Consider the following 13,380-nt stretch of genomic DNA (forward strand, 5'->3'; position numbering starts at 1 on the left):
AAGGAAGAGAGGGGAAGTGATAGCAGGTGTGAAGGTGCTTTAAGACTAAAACAAACAGGAAAATTAACTGATTTTGTAATTCTCCATTCGTAGCAGGTGCTCTTTATACATGCTGTAAATGCCTAACTGGTAATCATGGTTAAGAGTAATACTTTTGACTGTTAATAATTGTAAACCAGATAATTACGCAGATTCCTATATTAAAATATATCTCAGAAAAGACAGCATTGTGGCTTTGTTCTGAATAAAGTCAACACCTTTAAAGTTTACGCAATGGAGGTTTCTATGCAATTCTGAATAACATGGTTATTATTTATATATTATGTTCAATAAAATGTTGGGAATTATAGCAGGGATTTTACATTCAGGCTGTTCAGGGTAAGCTTATGTGGTTCAGTACTTTAATGGTGATTTAAATACTATTGTTACAAAAATTCTAAAAATAATCCTAAAATTAACACACACAAAGATCCCAATCTTGCAGGGTCATGAATAATGAATACGGATACTTACATAGCACTTTTCAGATAAGTGCTTTCTAAAAGGAGAAGAGAAGTAAGGAGTAGTGAAGATCCATGTTCAATAACAGTCTAGTAGCAGAACTAGGTAGAGAGTTCAGGTCTCATAAGTTTAGCAGTCTTTACAATACTAGACCAGATGATCTCTGAAACTGACTGGACTGTGTGATATACCTTTGTTGGGCTAATTTCTGCTGATGTAATTCTATATGATTTTCAATATTAATATAGGAGAGGAGGGCCTCAGATTTTATAATCTTACTTTTTTAGTGAGGTTTTAAATTGTTGGCAATCTGTTGCAACTATAGCCAAAAGACGGACTATCTTAAAAAGAGTAAAAATAACTGGGTTTAAAAAGTTAAGAAACTAGAAGCCTAAAATAGTAGTCCTTGACGGTTTTTCAAGCTTTATTAATTTATCACACATCTAGAATATGATATAGAAATCAACTTGGTATTAGTACCATGAACATGGTACTTAGAGAAAGCTTTTTGAAAGTAAGATCATTAAAGGGGAAATAGTTTTTATTTCAAAGTAGCATGACTTTCTGTTGTTTAATATATGTCAAAAATTAATCATCTTGCTATGCTGCACTGCAATTTCATTGTAGAATAGTTGTAAGCTGAACTTTGTGATTCAGTTGTGTGTCATAAAGCATTGACCAATGAAAGTTACTAGGATGTGAATGCCAGTTGAAGGTATGACTGAGGAACATATTGCGCTTCCCAGCACCTCTGTTCTCTTTCTGTATTCTGTAGGATGAGGAGGAAGAATCAAGCAGATTAGAAGCAGATGAGAAGATACTCCTGGATCCTAACAGCGAGGAAGTTTCTGAGAAAGATGCAAAGCAAATCATTGAGTAAGTGTTCCTTAGATGTGGGTTTTTGTTAGGAATTGTGATTTCTTACAGTGGCATTTCCCAAGAGTAACTTTCTCTAGATTACAGTGAGTTGTGGTAGCTTCTCTGGCATGAATATCTGCAAGAGAAGGAACATGATCATTTAATTGTGTACTGTTTATAAAGAATCCTGCACCCTTTGATGTACTCATCTCAGTTGAGGACTTTCACTGTTTCGTTAGGCATACATATGTAAGCTATGGTAAAAAAAATATTTGTTTGTGGGAATTCACCTGAGTTCTTTTTCTGCTTTCCAGGACAGCCAAACAAGATGTGGATGATGAATATAGCATGCAATATAGTGCTAGAGGGTCTCAGTCCTACTACACTGTTGCTCACGCAATCACAGAAAGGGTGGAAAAGCAGTCTTCCCTTCTTATTAATGGCACACTAAAACATTATCAGGTGAGAAATCATTAAAATACGTAACACTTGGAGTTACTCCCAGCATTTCAGTGTAGTATTTCAAGTGGCAAACTGAAAATTTGTTAAGATATACAAGATCTCTAGTAGGTTAGAATTTGGCAATATGGACAAAGCAATGACAGTTATCTATCATAGATAATTTTTCATACATACTGCTTGAATAATAATACCAACTTTCTGCATATACCTCTACCTTTTTTTCATTGCACATAAGTAATATATTGATTTTGCTATCCTTCTCATTGAACTGTAATTTCAGTTCTTATTGTTTTAATTTGTGGTGGATTAACAATATTTTCCTTTTTCCAGTATTTAGAAGTTTAGGATTTTATTCTTCAATTAAAATCCTAGTACTTCAGTGCAGTGATGATACAATTTGGAAGTAAGAAAAATAGTTTACTGTGGAGGTCAGTGTAACATGTTCTTTACAGACTTTCACTGGATTTAGTAACTAGGAACTTCTGTATCAGACATAAGCTAGATTCAGGTGTGATTGAAAATGTCTTTGATGCGTGTTTTCAACAGTTCTGCGATTGTACAACTTCATAGGAAACTAGACCTGCATCTTTTCTCTAGTCAGAACATTATTTCTATATCCACATAAAATAAAGAATAATGATGCAGACACGATAGCTTTCCTATTCTTGATTCTGAAGCTACTTTGTAAGTGGGACGTGCAGTGGCAGTACAAATTCCGATCAACTCCTGCTAGTTTAATACATAGATATGAATCAGTCCACATGTGGGTAAAGCCAGTGAATTGGCAACATTGTTTTGGAGACTGTCTCCCAGGGACAGCAGAATGTTACATGAGGCACATAGAGTTTTCTCTTTGAACCTTCTCAGGACGCTTAATTTTCTGCTTGCTCCGTGCATGAGACACACCAGAAGTCTGGATCTTAGAAGCAGAAACTTATTTTCCATGTCCATCGGTAATGTGATATACACATATGTGGAATTCTGTCTGACAAGGGAATAGTGCTTTCTAGCAATACTCTTTGGAGTGTGAAATTCTGATACGTAGACATTGCCAAGCTAAAGTACTCTGGCTTCCTTCCAACTCTGGAATTTTATACATAAGGCATATTTGGATGAAGTTGTCGTACTCTGACGTGTGGAGGTTTGGACAGCAGGCACTAAATGGACATGTGCTACAAGTGCTTTAGCATACCAGTAATGCAGTTGGCAAGGATGAGACTTACATGTTTTGCACAGATTTGATGGTGTTGGTTTTGAAAGATTTTAATTGACACAGGCAAATGGCATGCAATACGCGCAGAAAGTTTTAGCGTTTGACAGCTGAAATTGAAGAACAAACTCTTGCAGTGGTGTTTATCAGCCCTGCATGTGGGTGCCTCTGTCGCTTTGTCTGCAGTACTAAAACCTCCCTGTATGAAATTCAACTTCGTCGTACAGACTCTGCTAAACAGGAGTGATGATTTCCATGTAAAGGTAGACAGGGGGCCCTATGCATATAGTATTACTGCAGGAAATGCAGGATGTATGTAAACAGGGACATCAGAACATTGGTTCTGTACTGCTGATGTTAGTTACCTGTGTGAGTTTTAAATAACTGAAATTACTATTCTTCATTTCAGCTCCAGGGACTGGAATGGATGGTTTCACTCTATAATAACAATCTGAATGGAATTTTAGCTGATGAAATGGGACTAGGAAAGACAATACAGACTATTGCACTCATTACTTACCTGATGGAGCACAAAAGACTCAATGGCCCCTATCTCATCATTGTACCCTTGTCGTAAGTAATGGATCTCTTTCTGGCATTAGCATCCTAAGCATTGCAGGTTGGTTTATTTGGAACGCAACACACTGACAAGACCAGAAAGCTGATAAAGCACTTGATTCTACTAATTTTGGCGAACTGGTTTGAATTTACTCTAATTCACTCTTAAGCCACTAGAGGGGGATGTTTTTTCTTTCCATGCATGCAGTTTTCCATTCATCTTTTAACTCTGATATTAAAAATCTGTTGCTTAATTCTTTAAACAGCTGACTCTTCATTTGATACCATGTAAGCATGCTTTAATGAGGTTGGATGATCTTTTAAGTACTATATAGCTAGCCCTGGATATATATAGCCTTGATGAGTGATATTCACACTTTTGTCAGGTGTCCAGATTATGAGTGTTTATTGCGCTATCCCCCTTTGGCTTTTCCTTAGCTTTCCAAGATGATGCTTGTTTTATAGATGACTCGTAATGCATTTTTCTTTCTCTGAAGGTGTGGTGTGGGTTTTAGTGATCTGGATAAAAAAATGCAAGGCACTGTAAAACAAATGTAGGAGATTGAGGGGTTGTTTGCTTTGTTTTTCTGTAAGTGACTTGATTGATGTGCAGAAGCTCCCTGGCCTTTTCACTAGCTGATTTGTCCTCCAGTTGTGCTGCGCGTGCAAATCTGTTGCAGGATTAGGAATAATTTGATTTGTGGTCGTCTCTTGATTTCTTTTGAGGTGTCCTGCCTTCTGGCAATGCTGCAGTAGCAATTGATTGACTAAGATAAATGCCACAGCTGTGCCTAATTGTAGAATATGAATTATGAGCTCTAGTGTGAAAAGAAACATCTGGGAGAAGATCTATAAAGTAAAACAAAGTTAAAAATAAAGGGAAAGTGTTATTAATGTCAGTTTTCACATGGGTACAGTAAAAATACCAAATTTCTCATAAGTACTCTGTAGTGATTTTTTTTATGTTTCTAGAAGAGGGAAGCTGAAAATTCTTTCTTGCATACATTTCAAAAGCTGCCTTTCTCTGCCTTTTCTAAATAGCTAGTATTGCTGCCATCACAAGTCCAATAAGAAGGGGAAAAAAACCCCAAGCAGCTGAAAAACCATGAGGTTCTTTTTTGCTGTTTTGGATCATAAGTAGTATAAAAGAACTTATAAATCTATTTTTTTCTTCAGAGCAATTGTTCTTTTTCTTATTATGTTCCAAAATACAAAGATGCATGTAAAACACTACTCTTACTGGTTTCAGAGAGGCCCCTGAATATAAACTGAAAGGGTGTTTCATACATTTTTTGTGCTTACTTCCCTCTGAGGTGCTTGTATTTTATTACAGTATATAAAGTGCATATTTAAAAATACGCTGTTTGTGGTGTTGGATTACATAAAATGTGTTGAGAAGCTGGCAGCCACTTGGAAACATTTATGAAGTTTGACCTGCAAATGATGAAACGTTACTTTTTTTTATAATCTCTTTGATAGGACCTTATCCAATTGGACATATGAATTTGACAAATGGGCTCCTTCTGTGGTGAAGATATCTTACAAGGTTTGATTTGCTTTTTATATGACAATAAAATTAAAGGAATGAGACTAGGGCCGGTTTTTCTACAGTCTCTGCATGCATTTAAACTGTTTGCTCATCAGATTTTGTAATGTATATTGGGTACTAAGCATGAAATTAATCACACTTAAGAAGACTGTAATAAACTGTAAAAGACTAGAGGAAAATGACTGTAAACAACTGTAAAAAGTGCAGAATAAAATTGTTAATTATCACATTACAGGGCTTCTGGTGAGACTAATACAAATGGTGACTACTTCACACTTTAAACATAGCTGAATACTTTCTTGTTTGCCTACTGTACTAGTGATATGGCCAAACAGTTTGTAAGGAGGCTAGACCATTGGCTACATATTTTCATGGCCGCCATAAACAGCTTTTCAGTCTAGCAACTGTTTAGGGAAGGCATTCTGAAGAAGTCTGGAATTTATCAATGTATTATTTACAGAACTGTAGGATTACAAGTTGATGTAGTTATTCATTGTCTGCTAATTCAGAAAAAAAGTGTTTTCTTCATCAGAATAAAGAGTAACTACAAACTTCTGTCTCTCTTTTAGGGTACACCTGCAATGCGCCGCTCACTTGTTCCTCAGCTTCGAAGTGGAAAATTCAATGTTCTTTTAACTACTTACGAGTACATAATAAAGGACAAACATATCCTTGCTAAGGTAATAGACTGTCCTTTCTTTACAGCAAGACCAAGACACCTTCCAATGGCGCATACCACAAAATACATTTTTGTTTTATTGGGAAGGTCCCATTGTTCTGTCCTGCAGTAAAAGTTAACCCTTCTTGGTCACAGCTCTTCCTGTGTGAACAAAAGGAATTTCCTGAATGTGGCCAGGGGACTAATTCCTTTGTGCAGTTCTGTTGTATACCTGCCTGTCCGTGGAAGAACATGACTTTTCTCACCTCTGCATAGTATAATATAGCCCGATTTTGCAGCAGTGACTTTAACTTTTTCTGTTGTTTCTGACCTGAAGCTCACTCTTACTAGACGCTTTCCAGCTATGTGGTGACTTTGTGACTAAATAGTTACCAGTATCATGAATTTGCTATCGCTCACTGACTGTCTACAGGTGTGCCTCAAGTGTAATGAATTAAATTGAAAACTATTGTACTGTAAGACTATTTCATGTACACACAAAACAAACTAAGGAAGTATTTTGCTATACAGAGAAATCATATGGTCCTCCTGTCCCATTGTTGTTAATTTTCACTTTTATTTCTGTTACATACTGCATAATTAGATTACTTGTTTGTCCTCTCTAATACAAAAGCAGTGCATTTTCTTAGTATAATTCAGAGTGTTTGAAAACAGCTTGAGACTGCAGAGTGTTTCTTTTCCTCTGGTTTTTCCCACTCTTGCTGAAAGATAGGAAGGACAGCCACTCAACCTGTCCTGGGAAATGGAATTAGGTAGCACCTATAAAAGGACAAACCGAGACCTTCCTAGTTATACGGTCCGCGTGGCACTTGTGTTGACTATCCATGTTGTAGTACAGGTGGTAGGAGAGAGCAATATCTTTCAATATCTGCTGTGACTGCATTTAAACTTTCATTTTAAGTAGTAGAAACTTTAGTTGAAAATGCAGTAACTGAGATGATTTTAATTATGCTGCTTTGTTCTCAGTTGAAAATATAGGATTAGCTGAAAAGAAAGAAAGTTCAGGGTTGCTGAGCGTACTTACTTTGTCTAAAAATACTTTGTCCCCTTTCAAAGTTCTTGTTTGGAGACAGATTTATTTGGACTTATTGTGGTCTCTTTTTTCTCCTGCGAACCATCTTCTGGCCTTGATTCTAATCTCTTTCCCAGAAATGGAAAGAATCTGCTGTTTTCTGTTGCCATTCCAGTCAGAATTCAGCATCAGATTGAGCATACCTAGTTTTTGTCTCTGTGTTTGCTGCTTGCAAGGACACTGGTATTTGCATAATTCTTGATTTGGCTTTCCTCACAACTGAGAGTGACTAGTGTCTCAGGCTTGAAATATTTTTGTTCTACACCTGTTGGGAGGAATTGGGAATGTCTGACCTGCTGTAACTTTGCCAATTTTTCTTCTTTTTCCTTCAGATTCGGTGGAAATATATGATAGTAGATGAGGGCCATCGAATGAAGAACCATCACTGCAAGCTGACTCAGGTCTTGAATACTCACTATGTGGCCCCTAGGCGAATACTGCTGACTGGGACTCCGTTGCAGAACAAACTGCCTGAACTTTGGGCTCTTCTCAACTTCCTCCTCCCAACCATTTTCAAGAGCTGTAGCACCTTTGAACAGTGGTTCAATGCTCCATTTGCCATGACTGGAGAAAGGGTACTGTGGCAATTTTTTTTAAAAGATCAGAAACAAACCAGTTTGAAGCTCCTCTGACAACAGAAAGGAGCTTATGCAGAAGGATTAGTGTTTAATCTCTCCCTGGTACTTAGGGAGTTAAGATAACTAAAAGTCTGGTATCTTTTATAATACCAGAAAATTTTAATATCACTGTAATTTTTGACTCAGAGTCAAAAATTATCATAAGATGCAAATAATTACTTCGCATACTTAACCTTTTAAGTGAGAGAAGACATTGCCTAATATACTAAGTTGCCTTGTAGTGACTTTTTGAACTTCTGTAGGTGGACTTAAATGAGGAAGAAACTATTCTGATCATCCGTCGTCTCCATAAAGTACTTCGGCCCTTCTTGCTGCGAAGATTGAAGAAAGAGGTTGAGTCTCAACTGCCAGAAAAGGTTTGCAGTGAGAGGAGTTTTGGAAAGGGTTTAATATTCCTTTTTAAGAATTGAATAGCGTTCCTTTTTCAGATTTATTTTTCAGAAGAGGACTTCTTTAGCATTTGTTATTACTGTGATTGGTTTGTTTATAACTCTTCAGAGAAAGCTGGCCACTGAGGAAGCCTGAATACCTCAAGTTTCTGAATTCTCAGGATTCCTCACCAATCTTACAGCTTTAATTCTGTTTGTTGTCATCATTGTAAGACATGCAGCCTCTTCCCATAGAGTCTGGTTCCAGTTTGTGAGTCAGCCATAGACTGAGGATAAGACTGTCCTGTCCCATCCTCCTTGCACTCATTGAACTTTGCTCCCGTGGCTAGTTCACTGAAATTCCTAAAGGACTACTTGACTTTATAAAACAGGCAGAATTTGATCCTGCATTATCATTCTAAAAATTGTGTGAATTTTCTTTTTGAAATTGCACATTTTTTTTTAACTAGTAGCTTTTTAATTCAGAACATAAAGTTATCTTCTGATTTGAAAGGTCATTGTTTTTATATCTAGCCAATAAAAACACAGTGACTGTAATCTGGAAATGGGGCAATGGAAAAAGAAATGGGTTAAATTGGGTTATGAAATCTTTGTATTACTGTGTTTAAATCTAGTGTGCAGTTAAAAACTACTTTAATAAATACAGTTTTACAAAGCTGAACACCATGTCAGGCTGAATGTAGGGGTCATACAGTACTTGATTAATTTACTGTGTTTTAGTGGATATTGAGAAAATGGCATATTTCTATGACAACCTAGGTAAGCATTATGCTAATTAGATACTGTGAGGGATGCTTATTTGCTGCATATACAATGATGATATTTTTATAATGTTTAACTCAATAAAGTCAACACAAAATACTTTTTTAATTACATGTTAAACGTAAAGTAAAACAAAATTCATTTTTAATTTTTTTTTAAATTTTAAAAATTACAGAATGAGAAAAAAAATACGTTGGGTAATCCTGCAGTTACATTCTTAGGATCCAACTCTCTCATGATAGTATGACTCACAGATAATCTTTTGAGATGCTCACTGCTGTGCTTGCAGTTGGATTGCTGGTTACAGAAATTTTATGTGGTGTTACAGTACAGATAAAAGATGAGTAGTTACTTTTTTTGTGTTTTCAAATGACAAGAACTTGCAGTTAGATCTTACTAATACTGTTACGTTAGTGTGTTTATGGTTGGGTTTTTGTTTTACACTAGGTGGAATATGTGATCAAATGTGATATGTCAGCCCTTCAGAAGATCCTGTACCGTCACATGCAGGCCAAGGGAATCCTTCTCACAGATGGTTCTGAAAAGGACAAGAAGGTACAAAAGAAAGACTAAAATGTGTAGGAAATACTGTATTATGATTAAACATGTTAACAATATTATTTCTGTTTTATAAAATCAATATGTAGGCTCTTACTGCAGGTTTCTTATGGGAAAAGAAATCTCTATTAGGCACGCTTTTCAGTTACAAGACTGCAGCTTGTACTCTTTTCTCACAAAGGGAAGATATTACTTGTATTCACTGTAGTTGCAGTGCCTTTCTGCAAACAGGGAATGTTTGAGAAAAAAACAGCATTTTCTTTGGCCAGGTTAATTCAATAACGTACCTGAATAATTGTGATTGGGCAGCGATGGCTACATTCATCTTGTCTTTCAGAGTGATTGGTTAAGTCTTTTTTCAGCCAGCTAGGGCTGTACACTTGCATTCATACTTAGAGGATCTGTTGATGACAGAGTTTCTTTAAGAGAACTGTATGATTCAAAGTCATGTAGTTAGATTTAGACTATGTGTTAGTAAATGTTGATTATGCCATCATGGGACTTCATGCAGTCAATACAGAGTAAAGAAGTTGACATTCATCAACTTTCCACATTATAACAAATGTGAAATACTGTAGTAAATGTGAAATATCTTGAACAGGCACTGCAGAACACCTAGTGTGTAACAGTTTGGGTTTGCACCTTCTTGTGTATATGTTGCTGATACAGTGCATCAGCACATACAGTCTTTCCATAATCCTTTTTCAGATTGCCTTGGTACAGTGGGTGACTTTTTCTATTCAGTATCTTATTTCACCATCCTAGTTTTGTGCAGTCAAATTGTTTTCTTTGCTGGTTCTTAATTAGAACCAGACAAAACTGATTCTTTTCACTGGATATTGGAACTCATCTTCATATTTCAAATACCTTTTAGACATTAATTTATGTTCCTTGGTTGTATTTGTAATGTAATTCTACAGTTTAATTTTGTCCTAAAAATTTCATTTTCTTTGAGTCTTCTTCCCTTTCTGATCTCTTTCTTTCACCTGCTTAGAAGCTTCTGTCAATTTTGTCCTACCTGCTTCTCCACCCAGCTTTACACTTAACCAGTTCAAATTGCCTTTGTTGTCTTCTAAACACTTGCCTCTCCTTTCTCTCTCCCCAAGGGTCTACAGTTTTTCATCTCTTGCCACCCTCTCTTAAATAATCTTTTTCTTTAGCTGTTTCATCAAGCTCTGTTATCTCTGCTACCTGTTGACAGCAGAGGGAGGTGGTTGTTAAGACCGCTTGACTTCAGTGATCAAACAACTACTGTGTTAGGAAAAAATCCTGTCTTTCTGCAGCTCTGGCCTGGACCCAGCTGAGATTAGAGAGAATTCATTAAGATGGAAAGCTCTAGGGAATTACATTTATAATAAATATGAACTGCATTTTGGAGCAAATTGGAGAGGATTTTGAAAAGAACAAAACCAAGTTTTGGATGTGTGGAGTGCCCCCTTCAAATGGACAATCTCTGCCATAGATGAAAGTTATGATTTCAGCATACTTTCCAGAAAAGACTAGAATATTACTAGTATATGACAAGTTGTGTATTCTCCCCTAGTTTTAAGATTCGAAATTGCTAAATTGTTTTTAAAGTCAATTTGAATTACTCATACAATAATCTTGGAATATTGCTGCCACTCTGATTACATTTGGCATCTGAAAGTGGCAAGTCTTTGGCAATGTTACTATGATAAGATGTTCTCAAACTTTTATTCATCAGTTGCAATTAGTTGTAACCATACAGTTTGGTCTAGCGCAACAGCCTCATGTGTGTCCTGATTCTGAAGAAAGGTTAACTGTAGTGTAGGTTTTGAGAATATACTTCTTTTAACAGTAAGATGACTCATTAATTTGGTGATCTGTAGCTTTTTAGCACCTGTGGCACTGTGTTTTACTTGGCCTAGAATGAGAAACCCATTATGTTAACAGACTGGAGAAGATACTGTGGAGTTGAAAAGCATCCAGCTAGAGTTGTTTCCTGTTAGAGGGTTCAGACCAGATGGAGTTTGTATGGATTCAAAGTAAACAGTATAAATAAGGAGGACAGTGGATGCTCTGCTTCACACCATGAATACTGCGGGTAGAAACATAATGCACTTTATGGATTGCTTCTGGGTCCTCCTTTTTCATTGCAGAGCATCGTTAGGACTTGTGAATTTATACAGCAAGACAACTGCACAATAGCTTCTGGATTTTTGTAGTTTTGTTTGGTTTGGGGTTTTTTTTTATTATTTTTGGGGGGGTTGTTTTTTGTTTGTCAGGATTTTTTTTAATTAGTGATGCAGTGTTTAGGTTTCAGATAAAAATATTTTCAAAAGTTTTATTCGTAAGCTAAGAAATTAATAATTTGTTTTGCATTGTTTGTACCCATAGGGAAAAGGTGGGGCAAAAACTCTAATGAATACTATCATGCAATTGAGAAAGATATGCAATCATCCATACATGTTTCAGCACATTGAGGTAAGACTTACCGGTTTGATTTTGAGGGTTGTTTTTATTCAGGTGGCTATCATAACAGAAAACTGCTGTAGAAGCTTATGTGTGTGGGAGGGAACATCTCTCTCTACATAATTTATACTGGAAAGGACAAATTTGAAAAAAACAGCCAACAGTCAACAACTCTCAGCTTTTTATTGTTAATCCAAAGTCTAGTTTAAAAGCATTTAATCTTGTGGAACAGTGTTTTTAAAAAGTGAAGGTTTTTTTGTAAATTTAAGATATTCCAGAGCAACTTGATCTCCACATAGACTAAATTTGTGATGTATAGACACTAGTTCAAAATGTCATGTGTAGAATCTTTGTAACTGCTAATTAAATCTGTGTAAGACTGCTAATCTTTTACAATGTCAATTAAATTGTCCTATTCCATCCACCTTGTTTTTTCAGAAAAAATGTACTATCTATATAGCATCTCTCAATAGGACCTTAAGTACATAAATGCAATATATCTGGAATGATAGAAACTGTCATAAATATCTGGAATGTAGCTACGTATATGAATGAATAATTAAGTTCCTACTGTGATGTATTATCATTGTAGTTTTCACTCTTTGCTCTCTTGTATGCTGGTTAAATAAATGAGTAATTTGCAAATGGATCTTCTAGTAATCAGTATAAATTAATTAGAGTCCTACTGTATTTGTAATCTGGTAAAATGCAGAAGTTACTTCTGCAGACAATGAATTTCAAATAATAGTAGAGGAAAACATGAAGCAGAGCGCTGGTGCTGCAAGGTGGTTTCTAAGAGTACAATCATCATTAAACTCAAACCCCAACATTCATGTATTTAATTTAATTTCCATAAGAATGCAAAATTTTTGGTTCCTGTGTAGTTTGTAATATGTTTATTGCTTATAACTCTACAGGAGTCCTTCGCTGAACATTTAGGCTACTCAAATGGTGTCATCAACGGGTAACTGTTTCAGTTTTTCCTATGTGGTATTGTGTTGTATTGCAGCTAATGATCACATCCTTTTTCTGGAGGATGCATACTAGCAAACTCAAGCAAACTTATAGAAAGGCAGAGGAGGCACAGGGTAGATATGTAAAGCAAAACACACTAGAAGTAGTACTAGAAGTCTTCAGGATCTTTTTGTGATCTTCCATCTCTTTTAGGGTAGCAGGCAGAAAAGACTATCTTCCTTTCCCCTTATTTTGAAATAATTTAGATACCATCTGAAATTCATTGGAATGACTCTTCAGAAATATCAGTTGGGATTTTGTTCTCCCTCGTTACTTTTGCCTTCTACTTTTTCCTCTTTACCATCTTTATTTCAAATTAAAGTAGCATTTTTTGCATAATCTAAAATGAAATAAATTTATGTTTTTTTTCTTGACACTTTGTACAACTGTCAAGTTAATGGGTGCTTTCTGAACAAAAGGTGTGTACTATCCACCTGTCTTGCTTCTTGTTCAGGTGTTAAGGACATTTCTTCTTTTTTTCCCCTTAACTACTGTACCAGACTGTCTCCTTAGTTAGTATACCAGAATACTTGTCTCCTAAAAAGTTTTGTCTTTTGCTGATTACGGGTTTATGCCTATCAGAAGGCTATGTGTCTTCTGGACTTTATACCATTGCTAATGATACATCATATTTTGCAAATACAGACTCAAGACTCAACATTAGAAAAATGTTGCATGAAATTTATTTTTTAAAGTG

At 35.9% G+C, this 13,380-nt stretch overlaps 1 protein-coding gene across 3 annotated transcripts in view; it reads left to right on the top strand.

The window, feature by feature from the left end:
• SMARCA2 (SWI/SNF related, matrix associated, actin dependent regulator of chromatin, subfamily a, member 2) overlaps nucleotides 1–13,380 on the top strand; it is a 118,768-nt gene that overhangs the window by 56,746 nt on the left and 48,642 nt on the right. For all 3 annotated transcript variants that reach the window (XM_027709658.1, XM_027709660.1, XM_027709659.1), the window contains 10 exons: nucleotides 1,277–1,377; nucleotides 1,674–1,821; nucleotides 3,441–3,604; nucleotides 5,069–5,135; nucleotides 5,708–5,818; nucleotides 7,222–7,464; nucleotides 7,770–7,883; nucleotides 9,126–9,233; nucleotides 11,595–11,681; nucleotides 12,587–12,633. In XM_027709658.1, coding sequence (XP_027565459.1) covers nucleotides 1,277–1,377; nucleotides 1,674–1,821; nucleotides 3,441–3,604; nucleotides 5,069–5,135; nucleotides 5,708–5,818; nucleotides 7,222–7,464; nucleotides 7,770–7,883; nucleotides 9,126–9,233; nucleotides 11,595–11,681; nucleotides 12,587–12,633 — 1,190 coding nt within the window. The remainder of the gene's footprint in view (nucleotides 1–1,276; nucleotides 1,378–1,673; nucleotides 1,822–3,440; nucleotides 3,605–5,068; nucleotides 5,136–5,707; nucleotides 5,819–7,221; nucleotides 7,465–7,769; nucleotides 7,884–9,125; nucleotides 9,234–11,594; nucleotides 11,682–12,586; nucleotides 12,634–13,380) is intronic.

Source organism: Neopelma chrysocephalum, unplaced genomic scaffold (assembly GCF_003984885.1).
Source record: "Neopelma chrysocephalum unplaced genomic scaffold, ASM398488v2 Primary Assembly neopelma1_96814, whole genome shotgun sequence".
Lineage (NCBI taxonomy): Eukaryota > Metazoa > Chordata > Aves > Passeriformes > Pipridae > Neopelma > Neopelma chrysocephalum.